At 37.5% G+C, this 20,001-nt stretch overlaps 1 protein-coding gene across 2 annotated transcripts in view; it reads left to right on the forward strand.

Moving 5' to 3' along the window:
* LOC124151948 (collagen alpha-1(I) chain-like) overlaps positions 1-20,001 on the forward strand; it is a 108,185-nt gene that overhangs the window by 42,650 nt on the left and 45,534 nt on the right. For both annotated transcript variants that reach the window (XM_046524653.2, XM_046524654.2), the window contains exons 5-17: positions 2,047-2,229; positions 3,908-3,967; positions 5,358-5,420; positions 7,373-7,447; positions 9,034-9,102; positions 9,491-9,547; positions 12,092-12,145; positions 13,559-13,612; positions 13,960-14,013; positions 15,631-15,684; positions 16,336-16,389; positions 16,965-17,009; positions 19,302-19,355. In XM_046524653.2, the coding sequence (XP_046380609.2) occupies positions 2,047-2,229; positions 3,908-3,967; positions 5,358-5,420; positions 7,373-7,447; positions 9,034-9,102; positions 9,491-9,547; positions 12,092-12,145; positions 13,559-13,612; positions 13,960-14,013; positions 15,631-15,684; positions 16,336-16,389; positions 16,965-17,009; positions 19,302-19,355 (876 nt within the window). The remainder of the gene's footprint in view (positions 1-2,046; positions 2,230-3,907; positions 3,968-5,357; positions 5,421-7,372; positions 7,448-9,033; positions 9,103-9,490; positions 9,548-12,091; positions 12,146-13,558; positions 13,613-13,959; positions 14,014-15,630; positions 15,685-16,335; positions 16,390-16,964; positions 17,010-19,301; positions 19,356-20,001) is intronic.

Genomic DNA, 20,001 nt, shown 5'->3' on the forward strand with positions numbered 1-20,001 from the left:
AATGACCATCATGACACTGTTTAGCATGGACTAAAACTAGTTGTGACATAAGGATAGACATCACCAAGGGCTGACTTATTTAGTTTCTTGTGGTCAGAATGGCAAAAGACAAAACAGAGACAAAAAAACAAAACAAATGAAAACCTCCAGAAATAAAAGTTACAACAAAATTACAAACTTAACTGGGTTCAAAATATAGACAGTGTCACAATTTATGATTGTCCCTCTCATCTTTACAAGAAAAACATGAATTGAGTCCACATTTATTGAACAGGGATCACAATCTTCGTTTAGTTTTAGCTTCGCCCTGATTATGTTTCTTTAGGTTAGGTTTGTCAGCTGCATACCCATGCTATGTGTTTCAATAAGTGGTAAACTTCTGAGACCTACCGTATTCGACGTAATAAGCGCCCAGGGCGCTCTCAAAATTAGAAATAGAGGTCTGTTATTAGAATATAGTTTTGGTGAAAGAGTCGACAGATCGTAAATATAATAGTTTGTGCTGACAGCCTGAAATGATACAAAAGAAAAGTCTGTGCGTATTATACACGACATATATGGAAAAGAAAAGTCTGTGCGTATTATACACGACATATATGTTTTTCCAGAATTTAATTGCCCGTAATTAAGGGTGCATATAACACACGAGTGCGTATTATACACGAATTGTGTACATTGATCAGTCGGAAGGGTGCTAATTGGGATTGTTCACTAGCCAATATATTGGCAAATATTGCCGTGGTCGCTTATTAGAGCAGGGCGCTTATTACGTCGAATACGGTATATCATTTTAGACATTCCTCCCACATCAAGCTGACATGCCATTATATAGCTGGTTAACTCTTCCATTCGGTGTTGAGCTCTCATGGGACGTAACTGTCAAATGGAATTCCTCAGATATTTTTACATGTTTGGCAAAGATCCCTCAGTGGGTGAGAGCATGGTGTCCACTAATGACCCATTATTTCTGGATTTTGCTGGGACATGCCATGTATACACTGGGTCTATTATGAGTACAGGGACTCAGTAAAATGGGGATTGAGGTCAGGCTCTGTGACATGGGTGATACGTGTCATCGTGACCTGATGGCATGTCATAATGCCATGATTATGTGTCATTGAGGGCCTGATGGCATGTCATAATGCCCTGATTACGTGTCTTTGAGGGCCTGATGGCATGTCATCATGCCCTGATTACATGTCATTGAGGGCCTGATGGCATGTCATAATGCCCTGATTACCTGTCATTGAGGGCCTGATGGCATGTCATAATGCCCTGATTACATGTCATTGAGGGCCTGATGGCATGTCATCATGCCCTGATTATGTGTCAATAAGAGCCTGATGGCATGTCATCATGCCCTGATTACGTGTCATTGAGAGCCTGTTGGCATGTCATAATGCCCTGATTACATTTCATTGAGGGCCTGATGGCATGTCATAATGCCCTGATTATGTGTCATTGAGAGCCTGATGGCATGTCATAATGCCCTGATTATGTGTCATTGAGAGCCTTTAGGCATGTGATCATGCCCCGATTACGTGTCATTGAGGGCCTGTTGGCATGTCATCATGCCCTGATTAAATGTCATTGAAGGCCTGATGGCATGTCATAATGCCCTGATTATGTGTCAATGAGAGCCTGATGGCATGTCGTCATGCCCTGATTATGTGTCATTGAGAGCCTGATCGCATGTCATTATGCCCAGACTACGTGTCATTGTGGCCTGGGGAATTATGGGTCAGAATAGCCCCCAATACTGATGTTTGTCCCACTCTGGTTCTCAATGCTTGTCTAGGGGAATATGAGGCATAATGGACCCCCTCTACCTATGGTTGTCATAAACACCAACTGGTGAGTACAAGTTGGTTACGAAGCAATCTGGATAGATTTGTGTCATCATGCCTTGTTTGTTCTGTCAACTGTCAACCATTGGTTTGATTGGCTCACATGATTATTTACTGACTGCCATGATGATATATCTGGAATATTGCTGACTACTGTGTATTAAAACATTCACTCACTCACTCACTTTGTGTGTTCCAGGGAGACCTCCAGGACCTGATCTTTGTGCCTGGAGCGGAGGCTGCGTACGACCACTGCACGTATTACACCCCAGAGTGCGACAGGCCCTTCAAGTCGAAGAAGAAGAAGGGCAAGAAGGCATCCTCTAACGCCAAAAATTCAACTGTCGTGAAACCCGACCAGACTTCTATTGCAACAGGACAGGTAACCTGAGGGAAATGATGAACAAGATAGGGATGATTACTTTGTGTTCTTGTCTCCCAGTGCTCTGTCACTTATTCCATTGGGTCAAAAATAGATCAAGTCTTAAGTATACTGGTTTTCAATGTAGAGCTAGATTATCTGTAGATTTAACCATGCTTAATTAAACTTGTAATGAGACATGTAGTGTCCACATAATTATTTAAAGATTCCTACCCACAATGACTGAGAAAACAGAACTGTTTGATAAGTATTAGCTTCTGAGGTGATGTGGACATCAAACTGGCTGTTTCAATCAGAGGTGGTTATTGAGATTTGATACCTCTGATTGACCAATCGTGTATTATCCAAATTCATGGTAGAATTATTTTTTACAAAATTATGTGTCTAAGAGAAAGATGCCTTTTACTTTGTGTCTAAATGTCTTCGTGATCCAATGACCTACAGTATGTTAACATATTTTTACCCCCTGGGGAAATGACTGAAAATAATATTATTCACTTCGCAATTTGTTTTCTATTCTGCCAAATTCAACAACTATAAGGAAAACCTTACCATTCAGTTGTTTTTAACAAGGCCAAAGTTACCTTGATTGCTTGTTGAACAAATGTAAGTCACGTTTAAAAAATGTATAAGGAAATAATTCTGCGGGGGGATATAGCGATCAGCCAGTCTGTCTGTCCGTCCGTCTGTCCGTCCGTAATCATTTCCTTTTCCGGGGCAGAATTCCAAAACCATTCAGTGTATTTGATGGAAACTTGGCAAATCTATCAGGCACATACTGAAGTGGTGCCTTTTGCTATTTTGGGATTTTTCTAATTTTTATTTTTTAAAATTTTTATGGAATGAAGTTGGACATAGACTCAATTGGGGATGGGGTTCGTTTCTGGGGCAGAATTCGAAAACCATTCAGTGTATTTGATCAAAACTTGGCAAAGCTATCAGGCACATACTGAAGTGGTGCCTTTTGATATTTTGGGATTTTTCTAATTTTAATTTTTTAAAATTTTTATGGAATGAAGTTGGACATAGACTCAATTGGGGATGGGGTTCGTTTCTGGGGCACAATTCGAAAACCATTCAGTGGGTAAACAATGTATGCTTCTTAAAGAACATTCAACTGTTGACTCATTACATACAGAATTGCACATTTACTAGTGGTTACTTTACAGACAGCTGCCCGAGGGGTTATGTCATCTTTCTGATGACTCTTGTTATGTTTAGGGTTTATAGTTATATTGATGTTTTGACTATGTTTGTTCTCTCCTTGGTTCAACAAAGCCTTCATCTGTAAAATTTTATGAGATGGCATTTTCCTAAAATCTTAACCCCAGTCTGCAACTTCAGCCACTAGTCCGGAGCCCAAGTCTTGTAAACTTCAGTCTAGTAAGCTAAGAAATATTAATTCATACAATTACACAAATATCGACTAAAAACAATTCTGAGAGCCAACTTTGGGCTTCTAAGAAAATGCTGTTAAAGGCACAGTGCACATATACATGTTTAATAGTGTTATTCCCGATGAAATATATGATTCACGCAATGCTGCAAATTAAGTATATCAATACATATCGTATTGTGAAGAAAGTATCGTTATGTGTATCTTTTATAGGAGATAGTCGTATCGAGACATCTCTAATAACCACTTTGAACTTATTCAGTTTTTTCTTTTTTACCCCAGCTACCTGGACTGAGAGTGGATTTTGGATCAGCTGATCTCGAGGAGGTCGCCTACAGATTTGTAAGTCTCTACAGCTACAAAGTTGATGATTGCCTTTTGTTTTTATAACCCTACCACCCATAGTTGCCCATTTCTGGTGTCCCCCTGCCGGGATGTTGCTGGAAGTTAGCTACAGCGGTGTAAAGTACAACTAACTGAAAAGGTGAACTGGACCTTTAAGTTCCTTGTAGAGTACAGCCCGGTGAGGTTCTCAGTACCTCGTGCTTGTTGAAAAACTGAGAGTAATGGGTATAGGGTGGTGGGACTGCTACATGGCTGATTGCGTGTCATTGTTCCCTGACTACTTGGGAGACTGAGCCTGCTTTCGGTCTTGAGTAGGGACAGCAGGGTAGCCTGGTGTTTAAAACGTTTGTTCGTAACGTCAAAGCCGTGGATTCAATTTCTCACACCGAAGACCCGGGTTCGATTCCTGACATGGGTACAATGTATGAAGCCCATTTCTGGTGTCCCCCTGCCGGGATGTTGCTGGTAGTTAGCTACAGCGGTGTAAAGTACAACTAACTGAAAAGGTGAACTGGACCTTTAAGTTCCTTGTAGAGTACAGCCCGGTGAGGTTCTCAGTACCTCGTGCTTGTTGAAAAACTGAGAGTAATGGGTATAGGGTGGTGGGACTGCTACATGGCTGATTGCGTGTCATTGTTCCCTGACTACTTGGGAGACTGAGCCTGCTTTCGGTCTCTAGTAGTGAGTGAGTGAGTGAGTATGGTTTTACGCTGCTTTTAGCAATATTCCAGCAATTTCACGGCGGGGGACACCAGAAATGGGCTTCACACATTGTACCCATGTCGGGAATCGAACCTGGGTCTTCGCCGCAAGGAGCGAACGCTTTAACCACTAGGCTACCCGACCGCCCTCGGTCTCTAGTAGGGACAGCAGGGTAGCCTGGTGTTTAAAACGTTTGTTCTTAACGTCAAAGCCGTGGATTCAATTTCTCACACCAAAGACCCGGGTTCGATTCCCGACATGGGTACAATGTGTGAAGCCCATTTCCTGTGTCCCCTGTCGGATATTACTGGAATATTGCTAAAATCGGCGTAAAACCCAACTCACGCACCCATTCATTAAATTTTAAAATGAAGTTGACTTTGAAGATATTAATTTTAAGGCCCATCATGGCACAAGAAAATATTGATATGCATTTCTTTTAATTCATTACAATATTTGGCGTAAGCTTTTAAATATACATTCCAAAGGTCGTGTGGGACATCATTACATTATGTTGTATACTACTCAAAAGAAGTAAAGGATCACCTGATTCTTTCATATTACTATAGTTAATCTCTCATGTCATGACAGATTAACTTTACCATTATGAAAGAATCGGGTGATCCTTAACTTCTTTTGAGTAGTATATTTGTGTGGGTCACTGATGTATTTGTTCATCATACAGGGCCCCCCTGGACCTCGAGGACAACGAGGACCCAATGGTGCCCCAGGTGTCACTGGAGACCCCGTAAGTACATTTACATACAGCCCATCAGGCCTTGATAAAAGTTTAATCAGAGCTTATTGTAAACTTAGAATTTCTTTGCACAATTTTAATGTAAATGTATGTCATATGTCCAAAGACGGTGATATTGTGAACTCTATTTGTACAAACTGTTCATCTGGAGAAGTAGAGGATGAATACCATGTCTTACTTATATGTGAAATGTATTCCCATTTAAGTTATATATTTCTCCCCATGTTGCAAGGTATTTTTAAAGACCGTCAGTTAATGATAAACCTGCTAAACTCTGAAAATCCTGATATGATCCGTGCTGTTTCTGTATTTTTAAAACATGTCTTTGTAATGAGAAATGTGTAACTTGATTTAAAATCTAATCATGTACATCACATGACAAATGTTAATATCCAATCTGCATTGTACTTTGGGCCTTGATGCCTAAATTACTGAATAAACTGTCTGTCTATAAAGCCTTGATATCTGTCTGAATAGAAGAATAGCGGGGTAAAGCTTGGTGCCCCATCAAAAAGTTTGAGGTGCCCCTTTAAAAGATTGTGTTGTCACTTTAAAAGTATTGAGGTGTCCATCTTAAAGGCTTGAGGTGCCTCTTTAAAGGTTTGTGGTATTCCCTTTAAACATATTGAGGTGTCCATTTAAAAGGCTTGAGGTGTCCCTTGAAATGTTTTAAAGTGCCCCTTTAAAGTATTATGATATCACTTATAAAGTATTGAGGTGACCCATCTGAAGACTTGAGGTGTCCCTTTAAAGGTTTGTGGTATTACTTTAAAAGTATTGAGGTGTCCATCTAAAAGGCTTGAGGTGTCACTGTAAATGTTTTGAGTTGTCCATTTAAAAGGACCCAGATGTCACTTCAAAAGATGTTAGGTGCCCCTTTAAAAGGCCTAACCTTTAACTGTAAGAGGACTGATTACATTTGACTGTACTCATCAGCTCTCTGTGCCATCTCTATTTCATTCCATTATGGTGACGCCTTTCTCTTTATGAAAGCTTGCATGTTTTTGAAGAAATAATTGAATTTTAGCTGGATGAATTGATGACAACACCCCACAGTACAAGCTTGTTACCTTCATTCATTTCAAGTAATTATGTCATGCCATAGGGAAGAAACTTTAACCTTTAATTGCAAGGATGTAGTCATGTTTTTCTGAAGAAAAGTGTTTGGATTCTATTCAGTGTGAGTTTAAATCATGAATAGACGTTAAAGTCAATTAACAAGACATTTGAAAGGGGCTATGTTGAACATGATATAGGTTTTGTCCGATGACGTTTTTCGAGGTGGGTGGTATAACAGCTTATATTACACTGTCCCTTCTAAGACCGCCTCCGTGGTCTTGTGGTAGAGCGTCCGCCCGGAGAGCGGAAGGTCCGGGGTTCGATCCCGGGCCGCGTCATACAAAAAGACGTTAAAAGATTGTACTTGTTGTTACCCTGTCTGGCGCTCGGCATTAAGGGGCTAAAACAAGGACTGGTCGGCTCGGAGTCAGTATACTGTGTCTGAGTGGGGTATTCATGTTAAACTGCGGCATGGTATCTCAGTGAGCTAGCACTATAAATCGGCATCAGTCCGGACTAGTACAAGCAGCCACACACACACATACACGTGCATGCACGTCGCTATATAAGTGCAATAATCTTGGACGCGACGTTAAACCCAATTTCACCTCACCTCACCTGTCCCTTCTAAAGCACAGTCATGCAATAAATGAAAGAGTGAAAGAAAAGTCCTATTTGTATTGTTTCTTTCAATGAAAAGTCAAATGTTTCCTTCTAATGCCATCTGAATCAAACTACAATGTGAAAAGACTGTTCTCACAATTTGGAGGGTATAATTTACGTTTGTGACATTTTGAGTTAGTTGAAATTAAGACAGTCTAAATAGCTTCTGTGGAAGAAATGTTCTTTGAGCGACTGCTGAATGCTGTCTGCTTGTTCTCCAGGGTCTGTCTGGACGTGATGGTATTCCTGGATCTAATGGCGTTCCTGGGCCTCCAGGGCATGTCTTTGTCATTCCAGTAAGTACATATACCAAATATCTGTGCATATATTTCACTCTATTATTAATGACTGGTCGCTACTGATTACTGACTACAATACATTGACTCTTTTACTCTGTAATTAATGACTGGCCCCTACAGATTACTGACTACAATACATTGACTCTTTTACTCTGTAATTAATGACTGGCCCCTACAGATTACTGACTACAATACATTGACTCTTTTACTCTGTAATTAATGACTGGCCCCTACAGATCACTGACTACAATACATTGACTCTTTTACTCTGTAATTAATGACTGGTCCCTATACAGATTACTGACTACAATACATTGACTCTTTTACTCTGTAATTAATGACTGTCCCCTACAGATCACTGACTACAATACATTGACACTTTTACTCTGTAATTAATGACTGTCCCCTACAGATCACTGACTACAATACATTGACTTTTTTACTCTGTAATTAATGACTGGCCCCTAGAGATTACTGTCTTCAATACATTGACTCTTTTACTCTGTAATTATGACTGTCCCCTACAGATCACTGACTACAATACATTGACTTTTTTACTCTGTAATTAATGACTGGCCTCTAGAGATTACTGACTTCAATACATTGACTCTTTTACTCTGTAATTAATGACTGGTCCCTACAGATCACTGACTACAATACATTGACTTTTTTACTCTGTAATTAATGACTGGCCCCTAGAGATTACTGACTTCAATACATTGACTCTTTTACTCTGTAATTAATGACTGGTCCCTACAGATTACTGACTACAATACATTGACTCTTTTACTCTGTAATTAATGACTGCATGGCCCCTAGAGATTACTGACTTCAATACATTGACTCTTTTACTCTGTAATTAATGACTGGCCCCTAGAGATTACTGACTTCAATACATTGACTCTTTTACTCTGTAATTAATGACTGGTCCCTACAGATTACTGACTTCACTATACTGTAGAACATGGATATAACGAACTACAAGAGACCAGAGAAATCAGTTTGTTATGTACGTTGTTCATTGTGTGTTTTCTTTTGTAAATGTGAGAGTAGATATGTCCCCCCTGAACATTTGTTCATTTGATATACTGGGAGTATTGGTTCCCAGAGCTCCAGATAAGCTTTTGGTGTTGTGGGTATTTTACCCATGCATTTTAAAATCATTGGGTATCAGTAATTCTATCTGGGTATTCAAATTTCTGTTACCCACTAGTTTTTACACATGTGGGTATTTAAGTTAAATATTTAAAAACACTTTCATCTAGTCCCTGCAAATTGGTGTCGTGTGGGTTCGAGAGCTTTATAGGACTCAAAAATACCACGATACTTCCTCAAGAAAGTGTCATGGCTGCTCATGATATTAATCACTGGATTGTCTGGTCCAGACTCGATTATTTACAGACCGCCGTCATATAGCTGGAATATTGCTGAGTACGGCGTTAAAAAACAAAGCAACCAACCAAATCATCGCTCAGCATATTAGCAGAGATCACTATGTTGTGTCCACCGTTCACTCTCTCCATGTAATGTACTGTGTTGTACATTGTTGTACATTATGTTGTAAGTTGTACATTGTGTTGTAGATGCAGTATGATCAGAAAGCAGGAGGGGACCAAGCTCAAGCATTCAGGACCATGCTCGCTCAACATATGGTGAGGCCATTACCTGAGTGTGGCTATAGAGTGTATATTGTTTGATTAATTTTGATGAAAAAATAAATTATGACGAGTTATTGACATTGCTCATTCATCAGATTCGGTTGTCATGTTTACTTTATGAAGCTCTTTGAATTATTGCCTCCTACAGCTTAGAAACTAATCATGTTACCAAATAACTTGACATGGCTTGGATATAAAAGTCTGTTTCTGAAAAAAATACTTGTCACCGGATTATAAAAAAAATGTTTTGAGGTAAAATAAATAGTGTTTGACCCTCCACCCATGCATGTTTTGAGCGCCAGTGTATAAAATGGTCAGTCCCTGAGAAAATTGGAAAGACTGGAAAATAGTACCTATGATGCTACATTTGTTTCCTTTACAGCTGGCCATGAGGGGAGCATCAGGACCCCAGGGTATGAGCGGTCTCACCGGACGTGCGGTGAGTTCTTGAAGCTTTCAGACCTTAATGTGTTAATGGTAACATTAAGTGAAGCATTTACACCTTCATGTGTTAATGGTAACACTACTTGAAGCATTTATACCTTAATGTGGTAATGGTAACACTACCTGAAGCATTTACACCTGAATTTGTTAATGGTAACATTAAGTGAAGGATTTATACCTTCATGTGTTAATAGTAACACTACTTGAAGCATTTACTCCTTAATGTGTTAATGGTAACACTACTTGAAGCATTTACACCTTAATGTGTTAATGGTAACATAAAGTGAAGCATTTATACCTTAATGTGTTAATGGAACGACTACTTGAAGCATTTATACCTTAATGTGTTAATAGTAACACTACTTGAAGCATTTACTCCTTAATGTGTTAATGGTAACACTACTTGAAGCATTTACACCTTAATGTGTTAATGGTAACATAAAGTGAAGCATTTATACCTTAATGTGTTAATGGAACGACTACTGGAAGCATTTATACCTTCATGTGTTAATGGAACGACTACTTGAAGCATTTATACCTTCATGTGTTAATTGTAACACAACTTGAAGGATTTACACCTTAATGTGTTAATGGTAACACTAATTGAAGCATTTACACCTAAATGTGGTAATGGAACCACTACTTGAAGCATTTACACCTTAATGTGTTAATGGTAACACTACCTGAAGCATTTATACCTTAATGTGATAATGGAACGACTACTTGAAGCATTTATACCTTAATGTGGTAATGGTATCATAAAGTGAAGCATTTATACCTTCATGTGTTAATGGTAACACTACTTGAAGCATTTACTCCTTAATGTGTTAATGGTAACACTACCTGAAGCATTTACACCTTAATGTCTTAGTAGTAACACTACTTGAAGCATTTACACCTTAATGTGTTAATGGTAACACTGCTTGAAGCATTTATACCTTAATGTGTTAATGGTAACACTACTTGAAGTATTTATACCTTAATGTGTTAATAGTAACATAAAGTGAAGCATTTATACCTTCATGTGGTAATGGAATGACTACTTGAAGCATTTATACCTTCATGTGTTAATTGTTACACTACTTGAAGTATTTATACCTTAATGTGTTAATGGTAACACTACTTGAAGCATTTACACCTTCATGTGGTAACGGAACCACTACTTGAAGCATATACCTTCATGTGTTAATGGAACCACTACTTGAAGCATTTATACCTTAATGTGTTAATGGTAACACAACTTGAAGCATTTATATCTAAATGTGTTAATGGTAACACTACTTGAAGAATTTATACCTTAATGTGTTAATGGTAACATAAGGTGAAGCATTTATACCTTCATGTGTTAATGGTAACACTACTTGAAGAATGTATACCTTAATGTGTCAATGGAACGACTACTTGAAGCATTTATACCTTAATGTGTTAATGGAACCACTACTTGAAGCATTTACACCTTAATGTGTTAATGGTAACACAACTTGAAGCATTTATACCTTCATGTGGTAATGGAACGACTACTTGAAGCATCCATATCTAAATGTGTTAATGGTAACACAACTTGAAGCATTTACACCCTAATGTGATAATGGAACCACTACTTGAAGCATTTATACCTTAATGTGATAATGGTAACACAACTTGAAGCATTTATACCTTTGTGTGTTCATGAACACATGCTAATGCTATTTGAAGCATTTATACCTTTGTGTTTTCATGGAAACACTACTTTAAGCATCAACACTTTTGTAAACTCTACTTAAAGGATTCATGTTTTGTATGTTCATGGTACTTGAAATATTGACAACACGTGTCCATGGTACTTGAAGCATTGACTACATGTCTTCATGGTACTTGAAGCATAGACTACATGTCTTCATGGTACTTGAAGTATTGACAACACGTGTTCATGGTACTTGAAGTATTGACTACATGTCTTCATGGTCCTTGAAGCATAGACTACATGTCTTCATGGTACTTGAAGTATTGACTACATGTCTTCATGGTACTTGAAGCATTGACTACGTGTTCATGGTACTTGAAGCATTGACAACATGTGTTCACTGTACTTGAAGCATTAACTACATGTTTTTTATGGTACTTGAAGCATTGACTATGTGTGTTCATGGTACTTGAAGCATTGACTACGTGTTCATGGTACTTGAAGCATTGACTTCGTGTGTTCATGGTACTTGAAGCATTGACTTTGTGTGTTCATGGTACTTGAAGCATCGACTACGTGTGTTCATGGTACTTGAAGCATTGACTATGTGTTGATGGTACTTGAAGCATTGACTATGTGTGTTCATGGTACTTGAAGCATTGACTATGTGTGTTCATGGTACTTGAAGCATCGACTACGCGTTCATGGTACTTGAAGCATTGACTATGTGTTCATGGTACTTGAAGCATTGGCTTCATGTGTTCATTGTGTTTGGGAACGCTGTTGATTTCAACACCATTTATACCTTGAAACTTTTATTGTGGCATTGTGTTATGCTGCCTTCCTGAGCATAAATGTCCCAATGTGTATTTGCAGGGTCCACCCGGTATGGAGGGAGAGAAGGGAGACCCTGGCAACCCCGGAGAACAGGTGAGGCTGGAGTAATTGACCTGTAACAAGGGCTCCAGATAAGTAATCCGTGTTATGGGCTTCAGACGGTTAAGAAACATATGTAGTTTTCTTGCTAGTCACAAGAACAACCATAAAACATCTCACTCACTTATAAAAGACAGCTTTATCTTAAAAAACAGTATCGTTCTAGTGGGAGTAGTCATGATAAACATGGCGGTCCGAAGACGTATGACATCCGAAAACATATGATCCGACGATATTTGATCCATTGAGAATTTTCTCCCCTGTTATTATACACATAGGGTATTGATAGTTTCCTTTGGGTATTCAATATTATATAAATCCTTTGGGTGTGGTTTATTGGGTATTTTCAAACCAGTGAGTAGACGGTTTCTTCAATCAATTCTGCATATATTGCTGTTTTCTTGCTGTGACTTCTAATTTGCACATGTCGCATAGCTCACAACAGTGATAGGCATGCCTCGGCTACCATAAGCAAGACAGCACTTCGTGTTTTATTCCCAACAGTATATTCATGTATACATGATGCCTGCATTTGATCAGTAATTATAAATAAAGATCTGAAGATCTGAAAAGACATACAGGTATGTTGAAAAGGCTACTTTGGGTAATTATGCAGTGTTACTATGTTATTGTGTTTTTGAACTTTTTCATGCATACCGTATTCGACGTAATAAGCGCCCTGCTCTAATAAGCGCCCACGGTGATATTTGCTAATATATTGGCCAGTGAACAATCCCAATTAGCACTCCTTCCGATAGATCAGTGTACACAACACTTATATATTCACATATAATACGAACTCGTTTGTTATATGCACCCTCAATTATGGGCAATTAAATTCCGAAAATATGTATCTCTCGTATATAAACATTTTAGGCTGTCTGTATAAACCACGAAATTTATCTTTCGATTTTTTTTCACCAAAATAATGTTCTAATAAGAGCCCCCTATTTCTAATTTTGAGAGCGCCCTGGGCGCTTATTACGTCGAATACGGTATTTGAATGCAAGATAGCAAGATTCATTGGGTTATAGTGATCTATATGCACAGCTTACCTGGAGCTCTGTATAAGGCCACAATACACTTAATACCTGGCCTCTGAATGTCCTTTTGACTGGTCAGCCTGCCAGTAGAGGCCACTAGCACCATCAATGTGTATTTCTTCAGGCTTGACGAAAATAATTGAAAAACATACTGAAAGCAAATGTTGGCTTGTAGCCAAGGGGTTACTCCAATACTTATCAAATTTTGATTTAAAAAAAAATATTATAATTGTATTTTTGAATTATGTTAACAGACTCAGTGGAAGAAATGTCTAGCCAATAGTTGTGACTTTTATTGATGGAGGACACTGCATGTATGGAAATGTTGTGAGAGATTGTGATGTATGTTTTTATTTCCCGACAGGGTCCAGTGGGATCTCACGGTATGCCTGGCATGCCAGGTCCTCAGGGAAAGAGGGTCAGTACAAGTTTTATTCCATTTTTAGTGTATACATGAATTTGTTCCTATTATTTAACCAATATTCATTCAATTTTATCAAATCACCCCTGCAAAGCAATAACATTAATTATGACTATTATAACATAATTTGGCAATTTTTTGGTTTCCAGCTTGGGATTTTTTACTGACATTGCTTCAGACTTAGGGCCGAATGACGGCCTCCTGGTCTCGATATATCCATGTAGTGTCACAAAATTGATTTCTGTTATTGTTTCATTTCATTTGGATCCAACCCAACTGGTTGTAGTACAAGATGTTGCATATGATTTATGAATGTAATTCCAGTCAATAAACTTGCATTGCAGGGCAAATCTGGCCGGGATGGTGAGAGAGGCATGATGGGACCACCAGGAGATAAGGTAGATATACACATGACATATTGTTGAAACACAAGGTGTGTAACAGATTTATAGAATGGAGGGAAGGCTGCGTTGAAGAGTGGGGAGTAAAGGATATGAGAGGGGACTATGGAAAAGGGGATATATGCCGGGGAAGATACAGATAATGGTTAAATTGATATGTAACTAGGAATATAATAGATTTATATAGTGGAGGGAAGGTTAGATTGAAGATGGATTACTTAGGGGAGTTACAGGAGGATGGTATATGGAAAAAAGTGGCTATATGCAGGTGTATATGGATTTAGGGTAAGGTAGATACAGATATTTGTTAACTTGATATGTAACTAGGTATATAATAGATTTATATGGTGGAGGGAAGGTTAGATTGAAGATGGATTACTTAGGGGAGTTACAGGAGGATGGATTATGGAAAAAAGTGGCTATATGCAGGTGTATATGGATTTAGGGTAAGGTAGATACAGATATTTGTTAACTTGATATGTAACTAGGTATATAATAGATTTATATGGTGGAGGGAAGGTTAGATTGAAGATGGATTACTTAGGGGAGTTACAGGAGGATGGAATATGGAAAAAAGTGGCTATATGCAGGTGTATATGGATTTAGGGTAAGGTAGATACAGATATTTGTTAACTTGATATGTAACTAGGTATATAATAGATTTATATGGTGGAGGGAAGGTTAGATTGAAGATGGATTACTTAGGGGAGTTACAGGAGGATGGAATATGGAAAAAAGTGGCTATATGCAGGTGTATATGGATTTAGGGTAAGGTAGATACAGATATTTGTTAACTTGATATGTAACTAGGTATATAATAGATTTATATGGTGGAGGGAAGGTTAGATTGAAGATGGATTACTTAGGGGAGTTACAGGAGGATGGAATATGGAAAAAAGTGGCTATATGCAGGTGTATATGGATGTGTAAGGTAGATACAGATAATGGTTAAGTTGATATCTAACTAGGTGTATGATAGATTTATAGAATGGAGGGAAACTTAAACTGGAGATGGATCAATAGGTGGAGATATCGAGTACATGGATATAAGGCAAGGTAGATGCAGACAATGGTTAAATTTCTATATATAACTTGGTATATAATAGATTTATGTAGTGGAGGGAATATTAGATTGAAGGTGGATTGATTAGATTTAGTGGGATGGAAAAAGGGGATGTATACAGTATAAGGATGTAAGGAAGGTAGCTACAGCTAATCTTAATTGCTATATAACTAGGTAGGGTATATAATAGATTTGTTGGGAAGGTTCGATTGCATAAGGGGAGTTATCGGGGGATGGAGATATGAATAGGTGGTAGATAAAAGGTAGACATGGATATAAGGTAGATATGGATATAAAGTAGATATGGATATAATGTAGACATAGTAGATTTGGATATAAAGTATAAATGGAGTAGATATGGTTATAAGGGAGATATAGATGGTTATAATATTGTTGTGTGAAATATAACATCTGTTAATTTAAGAAAGTATAACTTGAATAGAGTAATATATTTTATACATGATTCGTGGATAAAGAACCATAGAAAATGATTTATATCTTTGTGTGTATTGTTATTTCAATATTTGTAAGTGTAATTTTGTCTTCTATAGGGTTTGACTGGCTTCCCCGGAATCCCCGGCATGCCTGGAGAGAAGGGACATCGCGTGAGTACAAGTGATCACCTCGCTGTAGCAATCGCTAGACACGGCTTCACAACGACCATATTGTCCTGGTTATATGGAAGCATTTCATGTTATCACATGGAACATTTACTGATTATCAGATGGAAGTGTTACATGTTATCATATGGAATACTTAGTATTACCACATGGAACAATTACTGGTTATCAGATTGAAGCATTACATGTTATCACTTGGAACATTTACTGATTATCAGATGGAAGTGTTACATGTTATCATATGGAATACTTAGTATTACCACATGGAACAATTACTGGTTATCAGATTGAAGCATTACATGTTATCACTTGGAACATTTACTGATTATCAGTTGGAAGTGTTACATGTTATCATATGGAATACTTAGTATTACCACATGGAACAATTACTGGTTATCAGATTGAAGCATTACATGTTATCACATGGAACAATTACTGGTTATCAGATTGAAGCATTACATGTTATCACATAGAACAATTGCTGATTATCACACAGGTGCATAATCATGTTATCGAAAAATTGCTAATTATCATATAGATACATTGCATTTTATCACATCGACCATAACTAGTTACCACATGATTGCCTGCACTCCTGCCATCTGTGTATGGTTCAATGTTATGTTTGTACTGCAGGGTATCCCTGGCAACTCCGGAGAGATTGGACCAATGGGCAGTGATGGCGACCGGGTAAGTGATACAGACATCTAACAGTGAGTGAGCGAGTTGGGTTTAACGCCGCTTTTAACAGTATTCCAGTTATATCGCGGCGTGTCAGCTTAATGTGGGAGGAAAGTCCGAAGTGATGCAGGTGTCAGACGTTTACCACTTCGGTGAAACCCACGAGCACGGGTATGGTGCTGACAAACCTAGAAACATTATTGGGGAGAACCGGGATTCGAACCCACAATCATAGATTTCTGGCATGTCCAAGGGATGCAACTCTGCATAGCGAATCGCGGCGCCTTAGACGACTTGGCCCCCCGTGCCCCCTAGACATCTAACAGCTGCTCCAGCTCCTCCATGGTATATGAGTAATAGTCAACATCAGCATGTGGATTAATAGTATGGAATACCACCATAGGTTACACATTTCTCCCAAGGATGAAAGATGTTTAGAAATAAACGATATTTTCACCCAAATGTCAAATGTATGTTCACACAGGATACCTATTATGGGTGTGAGTCACACATGTGTTGTTGTAATTCCTTGTGTGTGCCAGGCAATCTTGTCGTGTGTGTGACATTGTGTGTTTGTCTTCCAGGGAGATCCTGGCGAGCCAGGACTGGTCGGAGCACAGGGAGATCTGGTGAGTGTCATGAAAACATTCAACACTAAATGTTGATAAAGCCATAAACGTGGTTAAGGGAAGCTTTATTCAAGATGTAGTCTAAGACCATACACATATAATTAATATGATAACGCAAACCAACCTGAATTTACTATTTAGTCTGCTAAGGACCATACAGATATTATTGTAATTATTCCAGAAGATCTGAATTTACAATTTAGTCTGCTAAGGACCATACAGATATCATTGTAATTATTCCAGAAGATCTGAATTTACAATTTAGTCTGCTAAGGACCATACAGATATCATTGTAATTATTCTAGAAGATCTGAATTTACTATTTAGTCTGCAAAGGACCATACAGATATTATTGTAATTATTCCAGAAGATCTGAATTTACAATTTAGTCTGCTAAGGACCATACAGATATTATTGTAATTATTCCAGAAGATCTGAATTTACAATTAAGTCTGCTAAGAACCATACAGATATTATTGTAATTATTCAAGATGATCTGAATTTACTATTTAGTCGGCTAAGGACCATACAGGTATTATTGTAATTATTCCAGAAGATCTGAATTTACTATTTAGTCTGCTAAGGACCATACAGATATTATTGTAATTATTCCAGATCTGAATTTACTATTTAGTCGGCTAAGGACCATACAGATATTATTGTAATTATTCCAGAAGATCTGAATTTACTATTTAGTCTGCTAAGGACCATACAGATATTATTGTAATAATTCCAGAAGATCTGAATTTACAATTTAGTTTGCTAAGGACCATACAGATATTATTGTAATTATTCCAGAAGATCTGAATTTACTATTTAGTCTGCTAAGGACCATACAGATATCATTGTAATTATTCCAGAAGATCTGAATTTACAATTTAGTCTGCTAAGGACCATACAGATATCATTGTAATTATTCTAGAAGATCTGAATTTACTATTTAGTCTGCAAAGGACCATACAGATATTATTGTAATTATTCCAGAAGATCTGAATTTACAATTTAGTCTGCTAAGGACCATACAGATATTATTGTAATTATTCCAGAAGATCTGAATTTACAATTAAGTCTGCTAAGAACCATACAGATATTATTGTAATTATTCCAGAAGCTCTGAATTTACAATTTAGTTTGCTAAGGACCATACAGATATTATTGTAATTATTCAAGATGATCTGAATTTACTATTTAGTCGGCTAAGGACCATACAGGTATTATTGTAATTATTCCAGAAGATCTGAATTTACTATTTAGTCTGCTAAGGACCATACAGATATTATTGTAATTATTCCAGATCTGAATTTACTATTTAGTCGGCTAAGGACCATACAGATATTATTGTAATTATTCCAGAAGATCTGAATTTACTATTTAGTCTGCTAAGGACCATACAGATATTATTGTAATAATTCAAGAAGATCTGAATTTACAATTTAGTTTGCTAAGGACCATACAGATATTATTGTAATTATTCAAGATGATCTGAATTTACTATTTAGTCAGCTAAGGACCATACAGGTATTATTGTAATTATTCCAGAAGATCTGAATTTACTATTTAGTCTGCTAAGGACCATACAGATATTATTGTAATTATTCCAGATCTGAATTTACAATTTAGTTTGCTAAGGACCATACAGATATTATTGAAATTATTCCAGAAGATCTGAATTTACTATTTAGTCTGCTAAGGACCATACAGATATTATTGTAATTATTCCAGAAGATCTGAATTTACTATTTAGTTTGCTAAGGACCATACAGATATTATTGAAATTATTCCAGAAGATCTGAATTTACTATTTAGTCTGCTAAGGACCATACAGATATTATTGTAATTATTCCAGAAGATCTGAATTTACTATTTAGTCTGCTAAGGACCATACAGATATTATTGTAATTATTCAAGATGATCTGAATTTACAATTTAGTTTGCTAAGGACCATACAGATATTATTGTAATTATTCCAGAAGATCTGAATTTACTATTTAGTCTGCTAAGGACCATACAGATATTATTGTAATTATTCCAGAAGATCTGAATTTACTATTTAGTCTGCTAAGGACCATACAGATATCATTGTAATTATTCCAGAAGATCTGAATTTACTTTTTAGTCAGCTAAGGACAGTTTGCTTCTGGATGTTTTTGCTTTTCTGTGTTACCTCACCTACAGGAATTGATTCATTGTGATTAGGGAAGTAAATGAATTCAATAACAAGTATGTAACGGGTAGTTTGTTTCTGTGTTTGTGTGCTGCCTATGGAAGTTGCAATGTCTTTTTGTGTTTCAGGGACCACGTGGATTCATGGGACCAAGAGGCCGTCCAGGACCAGTTGGTCCCCCTGTAAGTATAAACTCATACCTTATACCTAATGAGTGAATGAGTTAGGTTTAACGGCGCTTTTAACAGTATTCCAGTCATATAGCGGCGTGTAAGCTAAATGTGGGAGGAAAGCCCGAGGTGATGCAGGTCTCAGACGTTTACCACTTTGGTGAAACCCACGAGCACGGGTATGGTGCTGACAAACCTAGAAACATAATCGGGGCGAACCGGGATTCGAACCCACAATCATAGATTTCTGGCGTGCCCAAGGGATGCGACTGCACAGTGTATCGTGGTGCCTTAGACGACTGGGCCACCCGTGCCCCCTTATACCTAAATATATATTGATTTTATACTTGCTGCCTCCCTAAAGAGGAAAATGTAAATTTTATTAAAATTGACTTGTTATTTTTTACATTTTGAGAAAAATGTGTTAGGATTCCTCTTCAAGTATAACAACTGAAATACATGTATTAAAGAAACAGGACAGTGTCTGTATTTCTGTGTCATTTTTGTATTATGCATATATTCTGCATTGCAAAAACATGATTAAAGGAATCGTATCTATGTATATGTTCTTACAAGTGGCCCAGTGAGGCTCACAGGGTATTGGCTCACAGCTGATTATAAGTAAGATTATATTGATAATACTTACTCTTCCTACAGA

This window comes from Haliotis rufescens, unplaced genomic scaffold (assembly GCF_023055435.1).
Source record: "Haliotis rufescens isolate VD_foot unplaced genomic scaffold, xgHalRufe1.0.p SCAF_8, whole genome shotgun sequence".
In the NCBI taxonomy this organism is placed as follows: Eukaryota; Metazoa; Mollusca; class Gastropoda; order Lepetellida; family Haliotidae; genus Haliotis; species Haliotis rufescens.